Source organism: Lonchura striata, chromosome 3 (assembly GCF_046129695.1).
Source record: "Lonchura striata isolate bLonStr1 chromosome 3, bLonStr1.mat, whole genome shotgun sequence".
NCBI lineage: Eukaryota > Metazoa > Chordata > Aves > Passeriformes > Estrildidae > Lonchura > Lonchura striata.
Window position 1 is genome coordinate 45,237,627 of NC_134605.1, and position 15,469 is coordinate 45,253,095.

General features: G+C 41.1%; 2 protein-coding genes across 4 annotated transcripts in view; both read right to left on the reverse strand.

Annotated features, from left to right (window-relative positions):
• Positions 1-412: 412 nt before the first annotated feature.
• RBM34 (RNA binding motif protein 34) lies at positions 413-7,077 on the reverse strand. 2 transcript variants are annotated; one of them, XM_021527103.2, is made up of 10 exons: positions 6,870-7,077; positions 6,539-6,681; positions 5,317-5,530; positions 4,682-4,741; positions 4,085-4,128; positions 3,525-3,608; positions 3,246-3,309; positions 3,075-3,117; positions 1,774-1,892; positions 413-1,026 (listed from the first exon to the last, which is right to left on the reverse strand). In XM_021527103.2, the coding sequence occupies exons 1-10, from the start codon at positions 7,035-7,037 to the stop codon at positions 736-738; spliced, it is 1,230 nt and encodes a 409-aa protein (XP_021382778.2). In that variant the 5' UTR covers positions 7,038-7,077; the 3' UTR covers positions 413-735. The 2 variants fall into 2 exon arrangements, with proteins under 2 accessions (XP_021382778.2, XP_021382779.2); XM_021527104.2 differs by lacking the exon at positions 4,682-4,741.
• A 2,112-nt stretch (positions 7,078-9,189) lies between these two features.
• The window catches only part of ARID4B (AT-rich interaction domain 4B), an 86,710-nt gene continuing 80,430 nt past the window's right edge, over positions 9,190-15,469 (reverse strand). For both annotated transcript variants that reach the window (XM_021527102.3, XM_021527101.3), the window contains 3 exons: positions 13,349-13,564; positions 11,549-11,695; positions 9,190-10,968 (listed from right to left, as the gene is read on the reverse strand). In XM_021527102.3, the coding sequence (XP_021382777.2) occupies positions 10,838-10,968; positions 11,549-11,695; positions 13,349-13,564 (494 nt within the window). In that variant the 3' untranslated portion in view covers positions 9,190-10,837. The remainder of the gene's footprint in view (positions 10,969-11,548; positions 11,696-13,348; positions 13,565-15,469) is intronic.

Here is a 15,469-nt window from a genome sequence, read left to right on the forward strand (position 1 = left end):
CCTGCCCGACCCAGCACCGTCGGCTCAGGGCACTCAGCGCCACTCAGGCTTCCCTTAAACTCCTCCAGAGATGGTGACTCCACCACCGCCCTGCCCTGCGCAGCCCATCCGATGTCTGATTGCCCTTTCTGAAGAAATTTCTCATGTCCAGCCTGAACCTCTCCTTGAACAGCTTGAGGCTCTGTCCTGTCATCCTGTCCCTTGCGGTCTGGGAGAAGAGACTGGCCCCCACCTGGCTACAGCATCCTTTCATGTGGCAGCACCTTCCTTTGCTCCAGGCTAAATCTCCAGCTTCCCCAGCCGCTCCTCATAAGACTCCCAAAGCCTCATGTGCTCCCAAACCCCTCACCCACAAAGATCATCAAATCCCAGCTCCACTGCCCCTTCTCTCACAACAAAAAACCCACCCAAATCAAGGTAACAATTTTTATTTCATCACAGACCCAGTCTGAACGTGAGTCATTTTTTTCTATAACCGTTGTGGCTACACAACTCCAGAAAAAGAGAATTCACAGTTAGCCTCTGCAACAAGACCTCAGCTGGAGAAGATTCCTGGAACACAGGAATAAAATCATGCAGCACCTCCTGCTGCCTTCTAGGAGAAGCCAAATGCCCCAAAACAAAAACCAATAAGGACAACAGCCATATTAGCAAAAAAAATTTATGACACTCTCACATAAAAAAACACTCTCATACATATCCATCTTCATAACACTAATCAACATTTTTATGGGATTATTTTTTATCAAAGGACTGTTTGTTTTTCCCAGCTTTACTCTTAGGAGTAGTTTTTGGTCTTTTTGGTTTTATGCTCTTCTTTAATGGGTTTGCTTTTTCACCAACAAAAGAATCGTTAGAGCAGCTCTTTTCTTTTTTCTTCTTCTTATCAACTCTGTCCTTGGGAGCGCGAGACTGGTCCAGACTTTTCTGTGCTTTCCTCTTGTCCTCTATACGCTGCACTCGTATCTTCCTTCCCATCAGAACCGAGTTGTTGAGTTTCAGAGCAAGATGTACAGCATCTGTGTTCTACAAAACCCGACAACCACTTTAAAAGCAGCATTACTTCTAGCTGAGTGCTTTCAAACAAAGACAGTTACCTGCCTTTAAAACTGGGAGGCAGGATTTTACAATGCAGAGCACTCAAACTGCTCTACTTAGGGAATGACACAACATCTCTGCTCAGGAACACCAGCACAGCCCACACACTGAGGCACAGACACTTGAAAACAGGCTATGAAACAGCTTACAATGAGACACTAAGGTCTGAGGCAGAGAGAGACAAGGAAAATTGGGAAAAAAGGCACTGGGCTGCAGGAATGAACTAAGGGAAAATGAGGGTGAGAGACTGGCATGAGAAAGGAAGTTGTGCTGAATCAAAGTGGAGAACCAGTAAGCAAACCAGCTGCAGGAAAGAATTCCACTCACATTCTGACATGTAAGAAATGGGAGAACATTGAAGTTATACCAAACTAACTCATCTGTCCCTCTGTTAAGTCTTTAAGGTAAAATCACTTCTTTCACCCCAGTGTGTACACCTAAAATATTTTGGTTTGTATCTGCTTGCACAGAACCAGTCTTCCAAGCTGCTTCCACCATACACAACGACGCCACCATTCAACTTCCTACCTGCACACACACACAAACCTCAAAAAATTACTGAAAAGAAAATAAAAATGCTCTGAGGGCAGACCCCAGTGCAGGTTTTGAAGAGCTCCCCGTGCACCAGAGCACACACCTCAAAGGCTCACACACACCTCAAAGGCTCACACGTACCTCAAAGAGGACGTAGCCGAAGCCTTTCCCCAGGCCCGTCCTCCTGTCTCTCACCACTCGCACTCCCACGATGTCTCCGCAGACCTGGAAGTGCTCCCGCACGGCGTCATCGCGGATGTCTGCGGGCAACACAACACAATAGATGCCTCTTCAGGGAGACACACAGCTTTGAAAGCCTGGCCCACATTCAGTAATTTCACATTTACCCATACAGGGACACAAACGATATGGACAAATAACCATGATTCAGAAAGATCCCAGCAAGCTGACAATGAAGACTTTATGAAGAGCTATTTGCTCTGACAGTTACTGCTTCTCCAGCTCTGAAGAGTACAACATAAATCACAAAGAACTAAGGCAAAGACTGAAATACATTTTTCAAATTATTTCATTTATGCTAGGAACACAGTAGAAATTAAGAATTCTACTATACATTTTTGTAGTTCCTCCTTATGCCAGAATTTCTTTCTAAGAATTAATGCTGAAGATAATGAGCTTGAGCTGGCAGTTCTTCAACTGCTCATTGACTGAGCCATGAATTTTAGCTGAATGGGTAAGAAGGGATTTACAGTTTCCAACCACAGCTGCTATGCAATTATTCTGATAATGGCTAGATGTATGAGCATTTCTCCATCTCATGCCTAGGTGGACAAACGTGATGTGCCATCACAAAAATACAGGTTATTTTCTTTTCTTGTGCAGTACGCTTCAGGGAATCCCCTGCTGTAGACATAAACATCTCTCTGCTGAGGGGAGGGGCTGAACTCAACAGTATGGGTTTAACTACAGCAATGGGACCTAGACATGCTGAGAAAGGTATGAGCTGCTGAAGTAATTTCAGAGCACAGCAAATCACACAATCACAGAATATTCTGAGTTGAAACTGACCCACAAGGATCATCAAATCCCACTTTTAGCCTTGCCTGGACAGAGTCACTCAGACTGTAGTTCACAGAAAGCACCAAAAGGAGAAGCCATCACTGTCCATCACCTGGAATCGGTTCACCAACTGGTATTGGTAACCCTTGAACAGTTTAGAGCCATGGCCTATGCAACTTAGTCATATTCATTTGAAAAACGTGAAGCACTAAAAGCACTTGCAGCACTGCCTACAGTAAAGGAAACAATCAAGGTGCAGAACTGGACTGAAACTTACAACCCCTTTAGGTGTTTCAATTAACAAATAAAAATTACCTCCAGTGAAAGGTATTTATCCATCTAATACCAAGAAATAAAAAGCCTAATGTCAACTATTTCATAAATGCAAATTAATGATGCAGAACAATCCATTTCAGACTTACCATATGAAAGATTTCCCAAGAATATAGATCGTTTATTGTCATGCTAAAGGGAACAAGAGAGACAGGATAGTAAGTTATTTCCTACAGAAAAACCAAACCAACCAACCAAAAACAATAAAAACCCCACAACCAAACCAGAAAAGGAGATTTCTAGCCACACACTTTCCTTACCGAACTGGTTTTAGATGTAGTGTCAACTCTGATGTGAAATCCACTAGCAATTTCTGTTCCATTCCTTTTGTGGTCAAAAACAAAAGGTTTTAAAAGTGAAATAAGCATTGCTTAATTGACAATGTCACTCCATAGCAGTAATTCCAATAGCAAAGTTACTTTCAAGTTTGAACAACATTTTATTCTAATTCAAGCAAAAGAGGGGAGGTTGTTTACATTCAGCAATAAATCTATGAACTACCTCTTCAACAGGGTATGTGGAACAAAACTGAGACTTACTCCTTCAGAGCGTTCTGGGCATCACATTCTTCCTTAAAGACCACATAAGCATTGATGGACTTTGCATTCGGGTGCACCTTATGCCTGGAACGGGAAAAGGACCAGTTACTGCTTAAATCCTGCTGATGCTGTGCAGTGCACAGACACTTCCTGCTGAACACATTCCTGCCTCTGCTTGTTCTGCCCACATGAACAACTTCATTTCCCTTGCAGGTCAAGCTGCCCCTGTACATGCAAGGGAGTCCCACTGTACATCTTGTTCAGCCCATATATGCATCCTGAGTAAGCTTCCTCAGCTCATAAACATATCCCAAGAAATTAAAGACTTTGAGCATCTTCCTCCTTCCCAAAATATAAGAAATGCAACCTCAGGTAACAAATTACAAGTATACATGGCACACAAGTCTTTATTACTTTTTGAGAAAACAAAGGTAATGAAAAAGGACAAAGAAACACAAAATACATAAAAAAGACCTAATACAGACAAACTTTTAATGACCAACACTTAAACATTGTTTAGGCCTTGAAAAAATACACAAAATTCAAAAGGGGGAACCTACTTGATTGCTGCTACCTTTTTGGATACAGTATCTTCTGCTGGAATCTTAAAGACAAAAAGAGCTTGAGTTAGGCGGGCCTAGGGTTAATTTATCACAAAGATTTTTCCCATAAGAAAAAGATTAATTCAAGCAGGGGCCACCCAAAGCAACACAGCCAGAACAGTGAGCAAATGACAGAAGTAGCTGGACCTAGAGGTGGTCTAAAAAACCAAGAGTTAAGGAGCTTGCCTTGAATTTGTCCGATATGTTTCTTGAGTTCCAAGAGGGTTATCATCAACTATTTTAGTGAGTACTCTGATTTACAATAATGTGTCTTTGCTGCTATGATTTAAAAACAGGTGAGCAGTGCCTCAGCCAGCAGTAGTAAAGGCATTCCACTTTCAGAGAACATAAAGCTCTGATCCTGGATCAGCTGCTGCTACAGGAAAAATGCATCTGAGGTGCTCCTGGGGTAACATCTCCAAGACTTCTTTTAATAGCAAACCTTACATACCCCAAACCACTTCTGAACTAATGAAGGTACAAGTCTTACAAATACTACTGTCCTTTAACATCAACAAATAATTTAGTTATATAACATTAAAGGAAATAACATACCAGAGACCGGAAGCGAATGGATTGGATTTGTCCATATTTCTTAAAAAGAGATGTCAGTACCTAAAGAGATGATATTGCAAACACTCAGTACACTTTTCAACCTGGTAATGAGAATTATTTTTTAGTATTTATACGTAATACTATTCTTACACTGTTTTCCTTTTACTTATAGGAGGTCCCTTAATGGGCTACTAAAATTATCTCAAGTAATTTGTAACTATTTCTGTGGTTTTTGTGGCAGCTTCTTCTACAGATTGCCAAAACTGAGGTTGTGCCTCTTACTATGGAAGAAAGTATAAATTTGTTTTATGTAACAATCTGAAGCACTGTTTGCATACAAAATTAGAAGCAGAGCAACTTTGTAAATGCAGTTCTCATTTATTCAGTAATTTTTTCTTCTCAAGGAACTGACCAATTCTGCTCAAGAAAGTCACTACATCCACTGTTGCAGGAATCCCAGCTCCAGGAAACCAGAGATTGTCTCTAATGGTTTCTGAGAACAAGCACCATTTCCTACTTTCCAAAAAGCAGTTCCAATCACAAGCGTGTGTGACTTCCTAGCTGGAAACATCCCTCAAACTGAGGACTGCTGCAACTCCTTTTATTCCTTTAGTAGGCAGAACCCATCCACATACCTGAACAGTGCAGCTGACAGGCAAGTTTCCAACAAACACCGTTCTTCTGTCTGCTGCTTTATCAGCCACCCTTCTTCTCTTTTGCTGTTTTGCAGTTGCACCCGTAGCTGAATTAACAACACTTTTGGCTCGAGAAGCCTTTTGCTTTTGTTTCACTTTGTTTTGAAGCAATTTTTGATCCTCCTCTTCATCTGCCTGCTCCAAAGCATTCTCTCTGACCAGAAACAAACAGACAGGTTACAACTGATGGGAAAAAAAGAGGGTATTTGGGGGGCCAAGAACTGAAGCCTTCAATATATTTTAACTTACATTTGAAATTATTACTTTCTACTCTAAAATTTCAAATATTATTTCGTTTATTCTGTATTTAAAAAATGTATCTTACCATTCAGTAACATGAAAAACTATTTGCTGTCCTCAGGACACTGCATTCACTATCTACCAGTAATAATACAGAAATACTTCACAACTAAATTTTAGAGCCTCTAAAATTGAAGGGAAAAAATGATCTTTGTGTTATGCTGGAACTTAGAATAGATTTAATCATTCTGAGTATGCAGGAGACTCAGAACAAACCTCTGGAATACAGCTATGCACTAACAGGTCTCTCTCTATCCAAACCTGCTGTAAGAGCACAAACAATGAGCAGATCTGAAGGAGCCTCCATAAGGCTACAATCACAGAAAACAGGTTCCATGGGCCCAGGGACAGGATGAGGGGTTAGCCTTGTGCTACAATCAAGTTTGCTTTATTATCCAAAGTGCACTGTTGAGTGAGCAGCCTCCAGCCTGCTCTGAAGCACCTCGCTTCAAGTATTTAAGAGAACAGTCACAGAGAGGTTCTGTGTCACTGCAGAGGCCCAGTGGGACACAGACAGCTCTGTGCCTGGCACCTCGCTCCTGCTGAAAGCAACTCGGCTGGATAAAGCCAAGGACAGCCAGAAAGCATCTCTTCGAGCCAGAGAGAATTACATCCACGTGTCTTCAACCGCTGGAGTTGATGGCTCTCTAGCAGGGCATTTGCACTTCACAGACCTACTGTTTCAAGAAGCTGCACTAGTTCCTCCTTCAGGAGAAAACTACAGAAAATCTGCGCAACCATAAAAATAATTTTAAGCACCAAGCTGAAGATGAGTAGTAGATGAGAACTGCCTTGGTTCATTGAATTCATATGACAATTAACGTAGATGCTTTAAGTTAACTATAAAACGGTGTCACCTCACCTCTCTGACAGTTTTTTCTCTGCCTCTGAACGTTCCTTTTTTCTGGCCTTCTTTGCTTTTACTGGAGTTTCTTGTATGTTGGATAAGCTCTGGTCTTCTGACACTTTCTCCCCTTCTTCTGCACGCTTCCTTTTCTTCTTTCCCTTAAAAAAAGTGGTAAGAGAATGAGACTTGAAGGACAAAATTCCAAGAACGCCCTGAAGTTACTTCGCACACTACAACTTATTTGGAGCGCCACTGCCCGAGGCCGACAGCTGCGGGCAGCGGTGCAGCCGACAGCCGCCCCGCCGCGCTCGCACCGCGCCGCCCCGGCGCTCGCTCGCTCACTCACCCCCGGCACAGCCACCAGCACCGGCGGGGCGGCGGCGCGGAACAGGCGGGCGAGGGGCGCGGCGGTGGCCCCGAGGCTGCCCGACACCTGCCCCAGCACGTACTGCTCCTCCTGCAGCACCAACTGCCCCTCCTGCCCCTCGGCCGCCGCTCGCCGCCGCGGCCCCATGGCGGGCACGGAGCGCGGCAGAACGGGCTCAGCGCGTCACTTCCCATGCGCGGCCCGGGAGGCGGTCCCGGCACCGCCCCGCAGCCGCGGGCCGCGAGCTGCTCCCGGCGCGCGTGGGCGCGGCGGCACCCTGGAGACTTCCACCAGGACCGGACGGACACAGTCTGACGCTGTGCCAGGGGAGGCTGAGGTCGAACGTGAGGAGGAATTTCTTTACAGAAAGGATGATTAGATATTGGAACGGATTGCCAGGGAGGCAGCGGAGTCACCGTGCCCGAGTTTAAGGAAAAACTGGACATGGTCCTTAGTACCATGTCTAGGTGTTTGGTCATATATTGGACTTGATGATCTCAGAGGTATTTTCCAAGGTGATTGATTCAGTGAGGAGAGACTGTCCCACTGATTTCCCAGCACCCTCAGTTCCAAGGGGAGCTGAAGCAAAGCTGACAGCACTCTGGCTGTCTTGTTACACATTTGATGCACTTTTTGAGCTGCCACTGTAAGCAGCTCTGTTGCCACCAGCATCCAACCAAAGGCTAAACAAGCAACCCAGCTTTTGAGCAGAAGTCTTGGTGTTGACGCATGCACCAGGTATCACCCCTGCCTTGCCTGCTGGATGCCAGGAGAGGTAGTGCCCTAATGGGTAAGGTCAGCCCAAGAGAATACACAAATCCTTGAAAAGGGGCAGCTGGCTGCTACATGACTTGTAGTGGCTTTTCCAATCTGCCTTCACACAGAAGAGCAGCACTGTAGTGACACAGGAGGGCAGAACAGCCTCAACCATCATCCAATGCATTTCAGAGACTCGTGGCCACTTGAAACTTGGCAAGAGGCATACAGCCTTCAGGAACTCTGCCTAAGAGAGAGTTCAATCCCTGTCCCAACAGGAAGATTCCACAGTGCGATGGGAATTACCCAGTCATGAATATGGGCAGGTATCAGTGGAGACTGCAAATAAGGGGAGGTGGAGCACTGCAGAGCCTTCAAATAAGGCATGTGTTCCCTCAGCATATGGTGATCTCAGCTGTTCCCAACACGATCAATTGTGGGACACACAAACCTGAGTCTGTGCCTCAGCCAAGGTGTAGAGAACACAGCCAGGGGTGCTGTAGAGAGAACACAGCCTTGCTTTGCCTTTGGGATCATGGTCCAAGCAGGCCTCAGGAGTGTGGGCACAGCCCAGCAGGCATTGCTAGTGGCACACTGCCTCAGCTGCAAGCAGAGTGCACATGCCAGGCAGGGAACGCGCCCACATGTAAAGCTGCGTACAGGATGTACCTTGAAAACCAATTCAAATTGGACCCACTGAAACATGGGATAAAACTGCCTGGCTAACAGTTTGACAAAGGTATCTTTGTTACTTACTCGGAGACAAGTGGTTCCATGAATCTGGAGATTCATCAGAATATAATGAAAATGAAATAATCTCTGTATCATGGAAAATCAAAAATCCTATTTATGCAAAAACTCGACTTAGGAGCAGGGAGATGACCAATAATCCCTGTTTTAAAAAGGTAAACAAATCCCCCACCGGATCAGTCAGTAATTGTCACATCAAAGCAAATACGCTGACACTAAAACTGAGAGCTGATCAAGAACTAGTCGTGACTGAAGAGCCGAATTTGAATCTTGCTTGCCCGTAAGTAGTTCCCAGTTACATCCATTCCCCTTATTCCTACTGAAACTGAAAAGTAGAACTGAACTACCATAACCCAGATTCCACTAAACTTAAACTGATGAAAATATGCTCTCAGTAGCTTCACTGAAAATATTAAAATTACCCGTCAGTTTTGGATCATTGTAATTTTTAACACAGTCAGTGTTTCCAAAGCTTATTTGTCATGGGTTGCTACTGTCAGTCTCATCAGTAATCTGTCATCTTGCAGTGTAACAGTATTTCAGTCACCTGAACTCCAGCCAGGAGTTTGCTTCAACTGGCTCTGCCTTAATGATGGGCCATGCTTTTGCCTTCTGCTGAAAAAAGAGGATGGATTTGACTTAATCACTAAGAAGAAAATTAGGCAAATGCACATGCTCTATCTTACCTTTCTATGTCCATTACACCGAAGATCATTTCCTAAACTAATTCTGCAGCTTGATGTAATTTTCATGAACACACTATAGTTGCTTAATTAAACTGTTAGAAACAAAATCAGGGATTCACAAACTATGGCATTTTATTTCAGAGGCCTTTGCTTACATTTGTACAATATATTACATAACTCTCAATTTTCTGCAGAACCTAATATATATTTTATAGCTTTTCTCTATAAGCTTTTCCTTCAATGTCTGTCAACAAATTTTTACAGTCCTGTACAATTCTGAATACTTTGAAACCATTTTCAATAAAATCAGTTATAACCTTAAGCGCACACTACGAAGACTGAAAATGCTTTTCTTAGAAAAGTCAAATGATAAGGATTCTGACACTCTAGCATCTACAAACAAAATGCTTCAAATTCTTACATGTTGTATTGCCAGAAAACAAAGAAAAACATGCCAGCCCCTATTTCCCCAGGCAAAAGAAGTACACAGAACTACAATTAAAACAGTAAAACAATCTGTACAATAAAGTACTGTGTATTAACAGTGCCAGGTATTAAATAGCTTGAATGAACACTTCCGCAATATACAAATGTCTTACAAAGGTATAGAATTAACAGGAGAGAGCTTGGGATCCATTCAACATAAAATCAATACAAGTGAAAACATTTTGAAGTTGGTTTTGGAATTTGTACAAGGCATTTAAAAAATTAAACATCTACCACTCGGCTAGCTAGTTATTTTAAAAACAACTACCCTTTTGTGGCAGTGTTGGTATCAGCAACCACAAATTATAACCTCACACCTTACTCCCTCTTGAAGTCCTCTCCTAGAAGCTCATAATAAAATAAGCATTACAAATGAAATATTTGTTGCTTTAAGGGGAAAAGAAACATTTACAAGAAAACACAAAAATATACCTGTTATAATCCATTATGAATAAATATACACTTTAAACTGGCTGAATACAATCTTTATACATTAAGATTTAATACAGTTTGTTAGCCATTTTCTTTCTTTTTCATAATGTATTTTATCAAAATTAAAAAAAAATACTGTTTTATAGAAAAATGGCAAAGTACAGTAGTTTCATTCCAATTAATGGGTTCTTAAAACCCAGAGTAACCTACTTAAGCCTAATTCAAACCTGTAAACATTAGTCAGTCTTTTTTTTTTCTTTTAAAAGGAATCCTCATATTTGGTTATCAGGACTGATGTCAGACATCCTACTAACTGCAGGTTTTGAATAGATGTGCTTGACGTATACAATTAAAGCCACTATAAGGTGACTTAGCAGTTAAAAAACAATTAGCTTGTACAAATGAAAATATTTTCAATATTTGTCATAAATAAATGGAAAAATATCAAATGTTCCAGCTTTAACAAAATACCAGGGAATACAGTAAGCCTTACCACATTGATTTAGATCACCCCAGCAACTATATACTTATTGTCCTGTCTCTACAGGCAGTGAACAGCCTCCATTTGCCACAGTGGAAGGCCTTCGAGTCACTAGACTTACAATTCCCAGACAAGTTGGAAACAATTATTGCTTGAGGAAAAGCAGTTTGTTGTACTTTTTCTTCATAAAAGTGCACTTAAGTGCAAAGTTAGCTTGTCAAGAAACAACTTTAAATACAAAATAGTGCTTGTCTGAATTTTGTGCCACTGTGCAGTATAAAAAAAAAAAAAAAAAGGAAAAAAAAGAGTGGCCCTCAGCAGCCATTAAGTGCAAAGTGCTTTGGCAAGTCCTGCTGTCACCTGCACTCAACTGACATTCCATTCTGTGATGAACTTGACATAGATGGTTCTGCTAACGTTAACATAACTGCAGCCGTAATGGAACTAGAGGAAGGTGATGAGGAGGAAGATGATGTAGTAGCAGCACCTGCACAGGAAAAGGAAAACACAGGTTATAGAGATTCATAAATCAAACAATAAACATGTCTTCCTGTTCAGCAGCAAGCACTGGTACATACTGACTCCAGCAACCAGTGCCTTGCAATGGAAAAGTAACCAGTCTCCACTGCCTGGTTTGTGCAGGAAACACTCAATTTAACTGGTCTCCCTTAAAGTAATGGAATAAACTCCTTATCCCAAGGGGAAAACACTAACTAGGCCCACAAGAAACACTACAGAAAATTTATCTGTAACTTGAAGAAAAAGTAGAAGTTATTAATACCCTTTGTTCACTGCTTAGAAAAGTTTATTTTCTGCATATTTTTTCCCATATGAAGTAGTTATGCCTCAAGAGTATTAAACAGATTGCTCATGTTGGTAACTCTTGCCTCTCTGCAGTCACTGGGTATCTGATCCTTCTGATGGTCATAAATTACCTGCACACAGCACTTCCCAAAACCAAAACAAAAAGACACTCCTAATGACATATCTCCCAGCAAATTATCCAGTACCTTAATATAACACGCAATTAAGCCCCAAAAAAGCAGAATTTAATTTCCAGCACTTACTTTCCCGCTCTTTTTTCTTTAAGCGCTTTCTTCTTCGGTCAATGGAAGCCACCTCTGATTTCAAGGACAAGTAATGTTTCCTTATTTCTTGCAATTTTTCTTGGAGAACTGTTATGCGCTCGGCACTAGTCAGATTTTCCAAGTCAGCTGCAAGTTAAACAGTCTGTTAATTATTGTATTGAAGCGTTTCCAAACACTTCTCGATGTCAGCGAAATGAAAGGTACTCCAACCTTAGTGATGTGCTTCGAGCTAGCTCACAGCAAAGCTAAGAAACAACAGCAGCAGCAGCTTTACAAGATATTGCCATACAATTTTTGGTGACTCTTTAAGGAACTGGGAGAGGAAAAAAGATGCATTCCCTTCCCCATCAGGAGGAATAGGATAAAAAAAAATAAGACAACTGATGAAAACATCCAGGCCAAAACTAGCTTTGAGCCTGTTGCTTTCAGTCCTTGCTGGAGCTCAGTTTGGCCCCAGACACCAGGAAGATGAGCCTTGCCTGACTTGTTTGTCTTGGTACAAAACTAGCAGGTTACAACAGGAATGTGCACAGCTGTGGAGTGGTTCTGGTGGAGTCCCTGGCATATGTGCCATAAGGAAAAACCATATAGGATATGGCCAGCACAGGAGCTGCCCCCCTGGCTGTTTCCAGCTGGGAGCTCTCCATGGCACACAGCAGTGAGCAGCACAGGCAGGAGAAACTCCTGGTTCAGTCCAAGGAAGCCACACTGGAGACACTCCATTCAAAAGCATTTAAGAATAATTTAAACTGCTGTAAGGTGCAAAATGCACTACATCAACTAGTAATGAGGACCAAAATCACAACTATATTAGGCTGTGGGAAAATGAGGAAAGCTCAAGTGTCTGACTTGGCTACATCAGGAAATGTGTCAAACAGCACTCCATAGACCAACTTCTGCCAAGCAACTTTAGCATGTAGTGTAGCCAAGGAAAAAAAGAAAGGAAGGAGCAAAAGCCCCTCAAATGTGTCACACCAGGAAAGTGTTCAATGAATCTCAACAGAGCAGTAAGTGATAATAAAGACCTTTTACATTACACACTCCTGAAGAGCACCAGAATGTACCTTGATTATGAAGAACTACTAGGGAAAAAAATACATTTAAAAGTAGACTAATGCTGACATTCAGGACTGGGGAGGAAATTACCAAAAAAAAAAAAAAAAAAAAAAAAAAAAACACAAAAAAAAAAAAAAACCAAAAAAACCCCAAAAAAACCCAGCAAAGTCAGATTCAATTGGCAAGTTGCACTAATATGAGGGAATTAATAAACAATTAATCTGTTTTTCAGGCTCACCCCTAGCTGGACCAGTAGCTTATTTGAAACAAACAGAGTGTAAGTTCTTAATCCTAGAAACAGCAAACATGTGCTGGTTCATTAATGCAAAATGGATGGGGAAAATATTATGAATCAATCACCTAAATGTCTGAACAGGAACTAGAGAATGAGGAATAAAACAGCAAGGAAATATCAACAGAAGAAGCACACAGAGCAGATAATGTTCATGCCAGAGTGATAGGTATGCAAAGCACAACAGGAAGAGGAAAGCAGCTCAGGAACCAGATCTAGGAACAGTCCTGGAAGAGTGTGACATAGGCAGTTCTTTGTGCTGCAATTGTAAAATAAAAATAAAACAAACAAACCCCACCCCCCCTTTTTTTTTAAATGAGGATTCAGCAAATTCAGGATGGAAATAAGAAAGCCAAAATACAGAACATTCAAAAAGTTTTTTACACTATGCCACAAGATTACACAAGGTGTGTTTTCAAGAAAATACTTACACATTTGAAAACTCCACTTGTAAACTTTGGGCAAACGATTATTCTGTTCTTTGAGATCAGACTCCTTCTCTCCATTTTTACCACATTTTCCTGGAGACTGTGTTCTTGTGAGTGATTTGGTTTGGTGAGATTTCATACCAGTAGAAACCGATTTTGCCGACTGGGACTTGGACACACTTTCACCAGCAGACAGTTCATCACTGTCACTGCTGTTTGCTGAAGAAACAAGAAAGCATTGTTACAAAACAAAGCCCAAACTAAAGCTTGTCAGAAGCAACCTCTGCTGATTTTCATACAATGGGAATTTATTTGACCTAAATCCTTTACTTTAAAACATCAGATTCCATCCTGGTGTAGAAACTTGCTTTGATGCCCTTTGCATCACTGAAGCACAAAGCAGGTATATAATGGGGACAAAATGAACCACATCTGCCTGCTCATGGGGCTGTACTTTTTCTAAGGGTTCACAAGACTGATCTCCTGTTTACCTCTTTCTGACATCAACTTCTAATGCAGTATTCAATATATAAACTTCTATCCCATTTTAGTTACAGACAGACCTTTGATTGTATTTTTAGGACATGTATAGCAGAAATCAGAGCAAATACAGCCTTTTCTTAGCCTTATATCACCTTTATTTTAATTTTCCTCTACTAAAATCACTATCAATCTGAACATCTTGTGACATACTCTACAAATTTGTCAGACATGATGATACAATTTTTTAATTTTGGAAAAAGATCTTCTGCTGACCCAAACCAGAAGAACTTTATAAAGCAACAGGCTGAACTGAACAGAGATTTTCAATTAAACCACTCAAAAGAGAGTAACAAAATAACCTATCTAAAAGGCAAGATTTATGAGTAATGATTGAAAAGCAGAAGTTTTTTAGCATTACTATAATAAAACTGACATGAAAGCAGGCACAAGCCACTGTAATTTAACACAAGTCTAGAAAAGCAGTGGAATAAAATGCCTAGGAAATCTGCAGAACCTCAATTGTTAGAGTTGTTTTTAAAAACACATTGAATTTATATTTATTAAGAAAAATTTATTCCTCAGATGTACCTGCCCCAGGTGATGACAAAATAAGCCCTGAACCTTTTGGCCTTTATGATCTGGTGATTTACACAGGAGAGGCTAGAGGCTGAATGCCCAAGACATGTAATGTGAAAGAGCCTGGTCAGCTGCTTGTTGGTGTTGGTTTAATGCAAAGGCAAGAGCTGAAGCTGCCACAAAAGCAGTTTAACAGATACATTGGAATTTTACCAAAAGCTTTTTTTTTTTCCTTTCAGCTGAATCACATTTTATCTATTCATTTTCCTAATTACATCCAGTAGTGCCTTAAGTCTAACAAAAAGAGCACACACCACGACTACATGGTAGTAGCTTTGAAGTTTCACATACTGATGATGACACAGGTTGAGAAAAAGGGGTAAATTCACGAAATCCAAGGGAATAAAGGCAGGGCTAAAAATGGTGTATTTGTTCTGCAAATTCAGTTTGTTTTGTTACTTCAATTTCTGGGGTGAGGAGAATAATCTTTATTCTAGGAATAAGGATTGTGAAAGGAGAAGACCAGTGAAATTGAATTTAAAAAGGATGAGAAAATATAAAGAGGAGATCAATGAACATGAAAGACAGGTGGGGTGAAAGCAAATAGCAGACCATCAAGTACAGACTTTTAGTAAAAGTTGCTAATAGAAAGAGGGGAGGGAAGCTGGGGGAGAGGGAGGAGAAAAAGCATGACATATGCTTTTTATCCTTGCTTTAACTCCATTTTTTACAGTTATCCTCCAGGCTTCAGTCTCTTTCCTAGTATTTTTTTATTAACAGTGAAATGAAGCAGCAATTGATCTTGTTGTCTCCCAAGTACCTGTGCATATGACCCCTAACACACCTCTGCTTTTATTAAGCTTCCCTTACCCAGTACTGTTGTTTCTATTCCAATTAGCTTCTACAACTACAAAAAACTAAAAAAAGCTTCATTATTTACCATAGATTTCCCTAAATTACTCCCATGTCAAACTATGACATTGTAACAGATAGCACAGGAAGAAAACAAGAATCTATATTCTTCTGGAATTATTATCTTATTTGCCACAGGGTAGAGATATTAAC